This window comes from Notolabrus celidotus, chromosome 3 (genome assembly GCF_009762535.1).
Source record: "Notolabrus celidotus isolate fNotCel1 chromosome 3, fNotCel1.pri, whole genome shotgun sequence".
Classification (NCBI taxonomy): domain Eukaryota; kingdom Metazoa; phylum Chordata; class Actinopteri; order Labriformes; family Labridae; genus Notolabrus; species Notolabrus celidotus.
This window is the reverse complement of record NC_048274.1, coordinates 16,153,097-16,165,366: the sequence shown is the minus strand read 5'-3', so window position 1 is coordinate 16,165,366 and position 12,270 is coordinate 16,153,097. Positions and strand designations below refer to the sequence as shown.

The window sequence follows — 12,270 nt, the reverse complement described above, 5'->3', positions numbered from 1 at the left end:
TCTGCATGTATACATAAAGACGCCATGCTAATTCACTGTGACAGGGACTAGCTGCTATTCTGCATGTGTGTCCTATCCTGAATAGCTTAGACACACTTCTAAATTGAAAGACAAGTAAAAGGTTTAGCACATGGCTTAAATCTCAAGGAAAATGGCATCTCTTTAAATACCGTATATGCTTGTAAGCTTCAGTAATCCCAGGCGAATGGAAGACTATAGTGTGTTTATTGATGTACATTCAGAGATTTTACGCCGGCATTTTATATTTCAAGAGGAATCCTCTGGGTGCACTGAGACTGCAGATAATGAATAATGAATCACTTTCCCCATTGTTGTGTGTGGACCACACCGTGTTTTGGCTGTATTCACATTATTTGGTTGGGCCTGCAAGGAGAGTCAAATTTCCTGTCAAGGTGCACACTGCTGCAGCAGTGATAGCTTTTCTTCGCCTACGATCACAAAAGAAGCGCTGCACAGTGCAGAATCCGGGAGCACATGGTGTCAGTGTGCTTGCATTAACCCTGGGAATTGGCTTTATGTGTGAGCATGCAGGATTTTGTGTTTGCCTACGCAGAGAGATTCATCAGAAGTAGAGGGCTGCTTAAGAGGCCAGTGGGAATATCTGCACGTTGCAATTAGCATCAAGATATAATACCCCCACCCACTGGACAGCTGAATAAATGGTTAGCTGGAGTACACCACGCAGCACAGGCAGTAGTATTTGCCATTATGGTGTTTCTCCTCTCTTTGGTCTCTTATTACTGCTGATGATGTCTTTTTCTCCTCCATAGTTCACTGTTTATTATTTTAGCATTGTGGGATTATTCTGATTTGCCTCCTTTTGTGCTTCTATTTCTCCACGTTTCACCTTTTTTTTGTCTCATATTGTATGCACATTGAAACAGAGCATGAAACCCTAATTATGTCTTCCTTTTCTCCTCGTCATCTCTACCCCTCCTCAGACGAAACTGCATCCTGGCAGACGAGATGGGCCTGGGAAAGACCATCCAGTCCATCACATTCCTAGAGGAGATCTATCGTGTGGGTATTAAAGCGCCGTTCCTCATCATTGCCCCGCTCTCCACCATAGCCAACTGGGAGCGCGAGTTCAGAACGTGGACCCATCTCAATGTCATTGTCTATCACGGAAGCATGGTCAGCAGGCAGATGCTCCAACAGTACGAGATGCATTTCAGGGATACACAGGTAAACTGCTTTCAATTCTTACTGTACAACTTACCTGGAAAACTCTAGTCTGCCCCTTTTTTTCCTTCACAGTGATACATGTTAAGATCTTAAATTATGAATGTGTTTCGCTAAATATCTGAGCAGAACCATCATCATATAACACAGAGGTAGTGGAACAATTAAAATGTAGGCTCCTTCATACTTTTGCCACTATGTTTCTGTGTTTATATTTGTTTGAAAACAAAATACAATTTTTTAAATACAGAGACATACCTCTTTGTAGCCTATAATTCATGTCATTCTAAAATGTATTCACTTTGAGCAAGAACTTATTTATATTTTTAAGAAGCAGAAATAAGCTCTTTAAAAAACTGACAGTTTTTTTAGTCCGCTCATGGCAGCTAAAGAATGTACTTTTCAGCATACATTACACACTTCTTTTCTTTCAGTGGTCTTTTTATTGAACAACAACACTCATGACAAAACACAAAAGGGCATGACAGTTGGCGTACAGAAAAAACAGCCACAGATAAGTTACAAACGATAAGGTAATGATCAGTTAGTCAAATAGACAAAAAGATAAATAAAATAAAATAATAATAATAAAAAAACAGGACAAAAACAAACAATCAGTTATATAGTTTAGTTTTTATAAATAGAAAAAAGGCTTGGTTGTGTTTAGCACGGCATCAATTGAACAGTGATTAATGAATAATAGTAACCCCCCCCCCCCCCGGCCCTCCCACCCCTTTCTAAATAATATACAGTAACATCACACAATTCTTATTAGATACATTCCATCCATATATAATTTACATTATAGGTTACAGATGCTGTTGCATGTTTTAAGAACTAATGAACAGTACTCACTTTTCTACTGCAGTCTGTATTTTTTTAAGCCATGAGGAGCTCGGCTAGTTTATAAGTAGTAGAAGTAGTAGAAGTAGTAGTAGTAGTAGAAGTAGAAGTAGTAGTAGTAGTAGTAGTTATCATATATATTTAAATAATTTTCATCATAATGTATTAAGTGATGACTGAAAAGGCATAAGCACAGGCAAAATGCTTATTTAAGCCCTGCCTATATTTCCTTGTAATTCAGCTACCAGCTTCCAAAGTGCAAAGAAACAAGGGCTGGTTTTGATCTTACAGAAAATAATAAGGATTGAGAGGCTGCTTTGTTCATCCCGACCTAACCCAATCTAATCTTACCATTTTTAAAGACAGGCGAGCAGAGAGCAGCATCATCTTGCTTACCTCCAGACTGGAAAGCGGTGGTTCATTTCAATTAAAAAGACCAGAGTGTTTTCTTTCATCAAACAACAACAGCATGAAGTCTTCTGAGTAATGCAATGATATGTTTAGGAACAGGGGACCTGTGTTTTATAATAGAAGAGGGATATTAGGAAGAGGAAAAAAAACAACAGGATCTCTGGGTCTAATGATCCAAACTCACTTAGCACAATGTTTGTGAGGAAAAAAATCATCTGAAGAAACTGGAAAGCAGCCTGCTGTTGACGGGGAGTTAATATTTCAGGGAATAAACAAAAAGTCTGATTGAAAGCAGTGAGTGGAAAAAGGAGAAGTAAATGTGTGAACTATTGTGTCATGTTTGAAAAATGATTTCTATTGAATACATGTAAAATGAAAAGTCGTGAGAAAAATGTCTATAATTTGAATTTAAGTTCAAGTGCCAGAGAGGCCTGTTGAGCATGAGAACATTATTCTGTATAATAGGTTCATAGTACTAACATAGAATGAACTTCATTCAAAGAAGGCCACATGCCTCACAATAAGTAAGCTGCTAGGTAGTTAGTGAGCCATGGGCTAAGACTTCCTGTGGTTGGCAGGCCATGTGATGTGCCACAACAGGCAGTTAGGAGCTCTTAGCGTTCAGACGAACCGTGGGAGGAATTAAGGCGAGCGAGAGCAGAACAGAGCGATGCCGCCACCAGGCTATCTCCCAGGCAGCCTGTGATGTCACCGCAGCAGCCCCCAAGGGGAGCTCTCTGTCAGCGCTGCTCAGGCATATCAGAGAGAGAGGCTCCTCCACATCAGTCTGTTGGCTGGCTGGCTGTGGGAGGAGGTTACTGGATAACTGAGTATCCCTAGAGGAGGGTTGTCAAGGCGATAGATACAAATGGAGAGGCGGGATGAAGCAAAGCCTCCCCAGACGTACAAACAAATAAACAAACAGCTCGACTCACCACGGCTTGTGCTGTGTCCTGGTTGTGCTGTAGATAATTTCCGATGTAAGAGGTGTGTCAGGGAAACGTCGAGTAAAGTAAGCCATGTGTTTTTCTGACAGAGGCATGAGGATAGAACTTAAAAGAAGGATAAGGGTGTTGGTTTTCCTACCTGCTAACCTACAAAACCTTCTAAACACTTGTATACCCTTTCAGCATCATCAGTGATACTTTATTTAGCAACTCTAAAATGAAATATCTCTTTAAAAATCTTTATAAAACAATAAGACGTGATATCGTGTGTAAAAAAGCACAGAAATATAATCTCCTGGAATTCTTAATTTTTATTCAGGAAGGCTAAATGTTCCAATTTTAATTGTATTCTCCATTGCTCTCTTTTTTTCACAGGGCCGTCCGATAAGAGGCGCCTATAGGTTCCAGGCTGTTATCACCACTTTTGAGATGATCCTTGGAGGATGTCCTGAGCTCAATGCCATAGAGTGGCGCTGTGTTATCATCGACGAGGCCCATCGACTAAAGAACAAAAACTGCAAGCTGCTAGAGGGCTTCAAGCTCATGAACCTGGTACACACACATCAATCATGACAATTTTCTGCAGCTTTATAAGATAATATCTACATTCAGGAGTGCTCTTAACAAATTAAATGTGCTGTAAAGAATTAAACAATCTTTTTTTCATGCAGGAGCACAAGGTCCTGCTGACAGGTACTCCTCTCCAGAACACTGTGGAGGAACTCTTCAGTCTGCTCCACTTCCTGGAGCCGGCACGCTTTCCATCAGAAAACACCTTCATGCAGGAGTTTGGAGACCTTAAGACTGAGGAGCAGGTGAGCTCGCTGCTACACAGACTAGAGCACATCATATGTGTCTTCTCTGAACTGATAAAGCTATGAAATTCCATGTGACACATTTAGGCCAGCATTTAAGTGTCTGCTTCCTTTTTGTCTCATAGAAAATATACATATTAAAGAAGGAAACAATATGTTTTAGTGATTATAATTAAGATAAAAGGATGGACGAATTATTGTTTCATAGCTCCACAAAACACATCATTACTCAGATATGAGATCCTATTGGTACACATGGAACTCTTGAAGTTAAGCTTTTTCTAACCAGGCCACAGTGACATTTTCTGCACACACACACGCGCAACATCTGGTGAATAGTGATAACAGATAATGGGATATTAATGCCAGTCTTTGTTGGACTATGTATTGACACAACTGCTCACAAAGGAAAGGCTTTTTACCTTGTTACATTGCTACTTGGCATTTTATTCGTAGGCGGAAGAGATGCTCAAGGAGAGACCACTAGAGCATGTTGGGAGTTTGGTGCTCATGCTGAAAGTTGAAATATTTGAAACATCTAGCACTCACCACGCGGTACTAAATCTAGAAGCTTATTGTGCCAGGGGGAATGTGAAATCCTTTTCATAGTAAAAGTTGCTGGTGCTTTAATGTTGAACTTTTCAAGACATAACTCATGTTAGACAAGGGCCCGTGTGTGCAATAAAAAAGAGAACAGTGGTTGGGGAAAGCTGACCTGCCTCTGGGGATCTAGTGGTTACTAAGCTGTGATGCGGTACTGTTGGCACAAAGTCTTGATTTAAGGGTAGGGGGGTGTGTATCAAATACAAGGAAAAACTACTGAAGACGTTTTAAAACTGAATACAGGCATCTGAAATGTAGTGAGCCCACACACTAAATCTATATCAACACATTACAAGGATATATACTGACATTTGTTGTAAGAAGAATACATATACAGGTGCATCTCAAATAATTAGAATATTGTGAAAAAGTTCAGTATTTTCCAAATGTTATTTAAGAAACTGAGAATTACTCATACACGGTTTAAAAATGTTGCAAGCATTTTTCTATTTTCATTTGGATAATTCTTCTGCCCCACAGCTCAAAAAAATAAAAGATAAGCAGGTCACAGATGGTCGTTGCTAAAAAAAAAAGCCTGTTCAAAGAAGGCCGTATCAAAGCATATCAATGGCAAGTTGACTGGAAGGGAAAAGTGTGGTAGGAAAAGTTGCACATGCAACAAGGATGACCACAGCCTTGAGAGGATTTGTCAAGAAAAGTTGATCCAAGAACTTGGGAGAGCTTCACACGGAGCGGACTGAGGCTGGTGAGCCACCACGGATGAGGGTCAGGTCTGGTTCAGGGAAAGGGGCTACAACTGTCACATTCCTTACTATCAAGCCACTCCTGAATCATTGACAATGTCTGAAACATCTTATCCAGGTGAAAGAGAAACTGAAGTGGACTGTTGCTCAGTGGTCCAGAGTCCTTTTGTCAGATGAAAGTCAACTTAGCATTTCATTTGGAAATCAAGGTCCAAGAGTCTGGAGGGACAGCCACAGAATCCAAGCTGTGTTTGAAGTCCAGCAGTCTGTGATGATTTGAGGTGCCATGTCATCCGCTCTTGTTGGTCCATTGTGTTTTATCAAGTCCAAAGTTAACACAGCCGTCCACCAGGAGATTTTAGAGCACGCTTTATGGAGATGCTGATTTCCTTTTCCAGCAGGACTTAGCACCTGTCCACAGCGCCAAAACTACCACCAAATGGTTTTCTGACCATGATATTACTGTAATGAATTAGCTCACCAACTTGCCTGACTAGAACCCCATAGAGAATATGAAGGATATTTGTGAAGAGGAAGATGAAGAACATCCAGCCCAAAACATACAGACTAGCTGAAGGCTGCCTGCTATTACAGTAACCTGGGTTTCCATAACACCTCAGCAGTGCCACAGGCTGATGGCCTCCATGCCATGCCACATTGATGCAGGAATTTGACATTACTGTGTTTTAGAATAAGTTGAAGTACAGAAATGTATTTTTTTTGCATTAATGTGGCAATTTTTGATTGATCTTAGGAATTATTCTAATAATTTAAGATATTAGATCTCTGATTTCCATGAATTAGAAGCCAAAATCATCATAATTAAAACAAATTGGATTTAAATATTTCACTTGACATCCAGTGATTGTGGAATATTTCAATGCTTGCCTTTTTTGATTAGATTACAAAGAAAGATGAGTTTTTCATGATAATCTAATTTTTGAAATGTACTTATTAGGTGTAGACGATTGTATTTTAATGTTTGGTAAATCCTGCTTTTATGTATAACTGGATTAAACATGTAAACAGAAAGTCTTGTTGTCCATTTTTTAAAGATTCCACAACAAGAAATGAAGAGGCAGCTGCTGTTGAATAGAACTTGATTCTTGTCTGTCTATTCATTTTTGTGCCCACAGGTACAGAAGCTTCAAGGCATCCTGAAGCCCATGATGCTGCGTCGTTTGAAGGAGGACGTGGAGAAAAAGTTGGCCCCTAAAGAGGAAACCATCATCGAGGTCGAGCTCACAAATATTCAGAAGAAATACTACAGAGCGATCCTCGAGAAGAACTTCTCTTTCCTGGCTAAAGGAGCTGGACAGGCAAACATGCCCAACCTGGTCAACACCATGATGGAGCTGAGAAAGTGCTGCAACCACCCCTACCTCATCAAAGGTAGGATGGTCCCTATTTTACTTAAATACAGGTTCATGTAGGTACTGGAATGGGAAGTTGTGATCTTGGCAAGCATCGCAGCTGAAGGTCTGCAATTCAACAATTTCCTGTTTAGTCTTCAGGAAGTGTTTTGAGCTCAGTTTAGAAGATTAAGGTACTCACTGTAATTTGGTACCTAAGTGATCATTATATAAGACTCCACACCTGGTAATTGTACCTTTAAAAAGTCATTTAAATCTTATCATTCATCACAGAATCGGTCCAGTTTTTTTTTTTGATCTCATCTAAACAAAAACACAACACCACATGCTTCAGCTGTTCTTTTTCATATGCTATCTAAAAGATGAGTTTCGATCTCTATGGATTGATACACAAAATCTGGGTAAAACCATCTGAAGCAAGAAGGGCAGCATTGCTGATTTTTCTGTGTCTTTTGTGTGTCAGGGGCTGAAGAAAAGATCCTGGAGGACTTCAGGGAGGTGTACAGCCCCACTGCCATGGACTTCCACCTGCAGGCTATGGTACAGTCTGCAGGAAAGCTGGTCCTTATTGATAAGCTGCTGCCTAAGATGAAGGCTGGAGGGCACAGGGTGCTCATCTTCTCCCAAATGGTGCGCTGCCTGGACATCTTGGAAGACTACCTCATTCAGAGAAGGTAAACAAAGAGGACTGTAGTACTGGGGGGAAAAGCAGGATGTTACTTTTTCAGGTTACAAACATACTGTTTGAATTTTGGGGGATGTCCCTGTGTCTTCAACTTCTCAGCTTCTATGTGCAATTTCAGCTTTGAAACAAAAAAAGTGAAACGTGGAGATATACAATAACTTTTGATTTTACTATTGACAATTTACAGCCTTTTACCTGTTACTGTACAAAACAATTGATAGATCTGCCTCTGGATCTCATAGTGTGTCTCTTCCAAGACTGACAGACTGTCCACAGGGCACAGAGGTAGATTATTCAGGTGCTGATCAATAATTTGTCTTGTATCAAACCCATAACGCTACAATATGAGTGTCTACAATCTGAGCTCTCTCCTGACTTTGTATCAGTTTCTACCTCTTTCATTCTCCTGGCGTCTCACCAGCAGCTGGCGCAAACCCTAAACTATTGTAAACATGCGAGGTGCAGTGCAACACAGACCTCAGACAGGGTTCAGCAGCAGGTTACTGAAGCCCTCGGGGCTCCACTGCGTGAGACTAGCAGTGTTTTCTGTGAGTCTTCTCCTGACTGGAAGTGGATTACCCGAGGGAGGGCAGGGGGTCGGATTGTGGGAGGGGATGAGAATGGACACAAGATGAAAGAGCATAACACCTACAGAGTTTTATCTTAGAGAGTGCTGTTTCCAAAGTGTGGAGGGAAAGTAAAATGAAAGTAGAAGATCTAAAGAATTAAAGACCAGAGTGCTGTTAAGTTATTGCAAACTTAAAGAATTAGACAAGGGAAACAAACACAATGTTGATATGTTGATGTTCAGTAGTCATTTTTGTCCAAAATAAAAATATGTCACAATATGTTTTACACTTAGTGGTTTGATACCTTATGCTCAAATGTCCTGTGTTGCAGGTACTTGTACGAGCGGATAGATGGACGTGTTCGAGGGAACCTGCGGCAGGCAGCGATAGACCGCTTCAGTAAGCCCGATTCAGAGCGCTTTGTATTCCTCCTCTGTACAAGGGCTGGTGGCCTGGGAATCAACCTCACTGCAGCAGACACCTGCATCATCTTTGACTCTGACTGGAACCCGCAGAACGACCTGCAGGTAGGAAAGACCAACATAAACTGACTCACTCACAGCAGCAGTTACAGCAAACTGATATTCATGTTCTGGCACTGGTTAGGTTGGCACTGTGATAGTAATCTCATATCTGACATCTGCTCTGGTAAACACCTGTTTATTATGCAGTGCGTCCAATCAAGATCAAAAGCAGATATCAGTCAATAATAAAACATACCATCATCTGGATATGTGACAACAGATGTAGTTGCCTCTGCTCATTTTCTCTGTTCCTTTTCAGGCTCAGGCTCGCTGCCATCGGATCGGTCAGAACAAGGCGGTCAAGGTGTACCGTCTGATCACCAGGAACTCGTACGAGAGAGAAATGTTTGATCGAGCCAGCCTCAAGCTGGGCCTGGACAAAGCAGTGTTGCAGAGCATGAGCGGCCGGGATAACAGTCTGGGAGGAGGCACTGGGGGAGGGGTAAGTTTGAGAATTTTCCAAATGATTTGAAACAGAAATGGGGAATTAAATCATTTAATCATGTTTAATATGCTCAGTTCATTTTCAAAGAGGAGGGTCTGTTTGGGATTTTCATTTCTGGCTGCATATTATTTTTTTTTTCGGTTCAGCTATCTCACTATCAAACGGCTCCACTCAGAAGCTGGAAACCGCAAAAGCCTGGTGTGGCACTGTGATAATTATAGAGTGCTGTTTTGTTTTTGTTTATTTTATTGGTTGAATCTATCCACCCTTTCTCCTCCTCAGATAAGCACTTTATAAAGAAATCAATCTTAAAATCAAGACGGATGTTGAATTAGTACTTCGCTTTAGCTTCAGTTATTACTGGGGAAAATCATGAAAGCATTTGTTTCACTCACATTCTCAGACGTTACTGTTTTAACTGTGTGAGAATAAGTGAACAGATTCCTTCTAATTGTCAATTGTCAGTTTCCTATATCATCAGTCCCGAGTGATATCAGATGAACGCTTAAACAGATGGCAGACAACAAGAAGATGGCAAACAAAGAAAAACAAATGTGCCCAAACCCTCAAACTTGGAGCTTGCTCTTGAAATTTCTGCTTAAAGTGTAACCAATCCTATTAGAGTCTAATCTCTTTGTGAGGGAGTGTGTCAACAACATGTGAAGTGTGTAGGTGGATGTTTAACTGAGGTTGGTGTTCTCCGAGAATTATCTAAAGTATAAGGAGGTTGAGCTATTAGCAGGCCTCCACACCCGACTGTGCTTAATAAACAGCTGCTGGGGTTAGATGCAGGGCTGCTGGTGGTACGAAGCTAATAACACAACAGGTGTGTGTTTGATTGCACTGTTTTTGTTTGTGTGTGTCACAAAATTTGAAGGGTTCTAATTCTGTACCCTGCGTTGTACCCCAACATTGTTCAATGATGTAACTCAGATCAATTGTTTAATAAGTACGGCCAATATTGTTGATTCTCATTTGTCTCATCTATACACACTCTTTGTCTTCAGGCTCAGCAGCAGCAGCTGTCTAAAAAAGAGATCGAGGATCTGTTGCGACGTGGTGCATATGGGGCAATCATGGATGAGGAGGATGAAGGGGCCAAATTCTGTGAGGAGGATATCGACCAGATTCTCCAGCGCAGGACAAAAACCATCACCATCGAGTCTGAGGGACGAGGGTCGACCTTCGCTAAGGTGACAGTTGGAGAGCCCTAAAACTGAAACTTTATTCTGTTTTGATTCTGTTAACATTCAGATCATGTCAGACACATGTAAGATAAAATGCACATTTAACATTTCATAGAGTACTTTTCAAATGCACGATTTAAAACACATTGCCGATTTGATAATGTTTTGTTAAAGTGCCATTCTAATGTTTTTTTTCAGGCTAGTTTTGTGGCATCTGGAAACCGCACAGACATCTCTTTGGATGACCCCAACTTCTGGGACAAGTGGGCCAAAAAGGCTGATATTGACATGGAAATGGTCAATGGCAGAGTAAGTTATACAACGTATACAGTTGTTTTTACAAAGCTAGCCATGAGGAGAACATTACTGGAGATGTCAAGCTGCAGTCTTTGTGTATCTGTGTAAGGATCCTTTGCTGAAATCTTGTTTGATCTCCATTCCCGCTTTACAGAACAGCTTGGTGATCGACACTCCTCGTGTCCGAAAGCAGACAAGGCCGTTCAGTGCTACGAAGGACGAATTAGCCGAGCTTTCAGAGGGCGAAAGCGAGAGTGATGACACCAAACCGAAGCTCAGGCGAAACCACGACCGTCTCAACAGCTATGGACGCACAGAGTGCTTCAGAGTGGAGAAGAACCTGCTGGTTTATGGGTGAGATGATGACTGCAGCCTTGTATTTTGTAACTTCCATTATACAAGTGTAAACTCTCTTGAAAAGTTAGAGAAGTAAGTCCTTTTGAGAGGATTTTTTTTTAATTAGTCTTCTTCCTTCTGCTGTCCAGTTGGGGTCGTTGGAAGGATATTCTGAACCATGGGCGGTTTAAGAAGCAGCTGACGGAGTGGGATGTGGAGTCCATCTGCAGGGCCCTGCTGGCCTACTGCCTGGTCCATTACCGTGGAGACGACAAAATCAAAAGCTTCATGTGGGACCTGATCGCCCCTACTGAGGATGGACAAACCAAAGAGCTGCAGAACCACTTGGGTGAGTCTCAGGACTTGCAGCTTGAGTATAACTAACCTTATCTTAACACACAGTCACTCATATAGAGGCTCAGGTTGCATTTCCTACTCGGCACCTACAACGCTCCATCTCCTTGTGTCCTCCAGGTTTGTCTGCCCCGGTCCCTCGTGGCAGAAAGGGAAAGAAGATGAAGACCCAGTCGAGCTCTTTTGACATTCACAAAGCAGAGTGGCTGCGGAAACACAACCCAGAGCACATGCTTCAGGACGATGGCTACAAGAAACACCTCAAACACCACTGCAACAAGTAGGCGGCTCTTTATTCCACCTAGCATGTAACTTACACTTCAGTCAAGTTCACTTTACAACAGCTGAGATACTATTTAACTTATCTGGTTAGAGGAAGAGCCAATTCACTTACATCCTAAAGAGTATGAGAATAAACGTCCCTTACAGGCATCCACCACAATAAAACAGATAAATATTCATGAATGATCTAAAATAGTGTCATTAGATAAAAAGAGAGACTTGTAGCGTTGAATGTTTTTCTGCATTTAACTTGCTCACAGCACACATTGATTAATAGTCAAGGGTTGGTTTGTTTCATTGCCTGTGGGAGAGAGTGTGTGTGATTGTCTGTTCTTGTGTCTGTGTTTAAACCTTTGTGCTATTATAGAAACTGGCAGGTGGTCATTATTCTCTTCTAGCACAGATTGTATCAGTTTATTTCTAATAGAATGAAGCCTAAGTGAAAAATGAAAATACAATCTGCACGTGGCTCAAATTCTAACCATGGCACCTCCAAGCCACAGTAATTAGGAGACACTAAAACATCTATTGGAGCTGACAGCAGACTGATTCATTAACGGACACTCATCACTTCGAGACCAGCTGACTGATATGATTGTTAATGAGACTTCAGCCCGGCTAATGGCCACCATAGATCTCTCTTATTTAGAGACAGAGGGAAAAAGATGGCTGCTATCAAAACATGGGCTGCG

At 41.3% G+C, this 12,270-nt stretch overlaps 1 protein-coding gene across 9 annotated transcripts in view; it reads left to right on the top strand.

Moving 5' to 3' along the window:
- Positions 1-12,270, top strand: part of chd9 (chromodomain helicase DNA binding protein 9) — a 75,714-nt gene that overhangs the window by 49,059 nt on the left and 14,385 nt on the right. For all 9 annotated transcript variants that reach the window (XM_034678915.1, XM_034678898.1, XM_034678929.1 and 6 more), the window contains exons 12-23: positions 963-1,206; positions 3,780-3,956; positions 4,076-4,219; positions 6,663-6,918; positions 7,363-7,573; positions 8,485-8,680; positions 8,937-9,119; positions 10,130-10,315; positions 10,508-10,618; positions 10,761-10,960; positions 11,092-11,291; positions 11,417-11,576. In XM_034678915.1, coding sequence (XP_034534806.1) covers positions 963-1,206; positions 3,780-3,956; positions 4,076-4,219; positions 6,663-6,918; positions 7,363-7,573; positions 8,485-8,680; positions 8,937-9,119; positions 10,130-10,315; positions 10,508-10,618; positions 10,761-10,960; positions 11,092-11,291; positions 11,417-11,576 — 2,268 coding nt within the window. The remainder of the gene's footprint in view (positions 1-962; positions 1,207-3,779; positions 3,957-4,075; positions 4,220-6,662; positions 6,919-7,362; positions 7,574-8,484; positions 8,681-8,936; positions 9,120-10,129; positions 10,316-10,507; positions 10,619-10,760; positions 10,961-11,091; positions 11,292-11,416; positions 11,577-12,270) is intronic.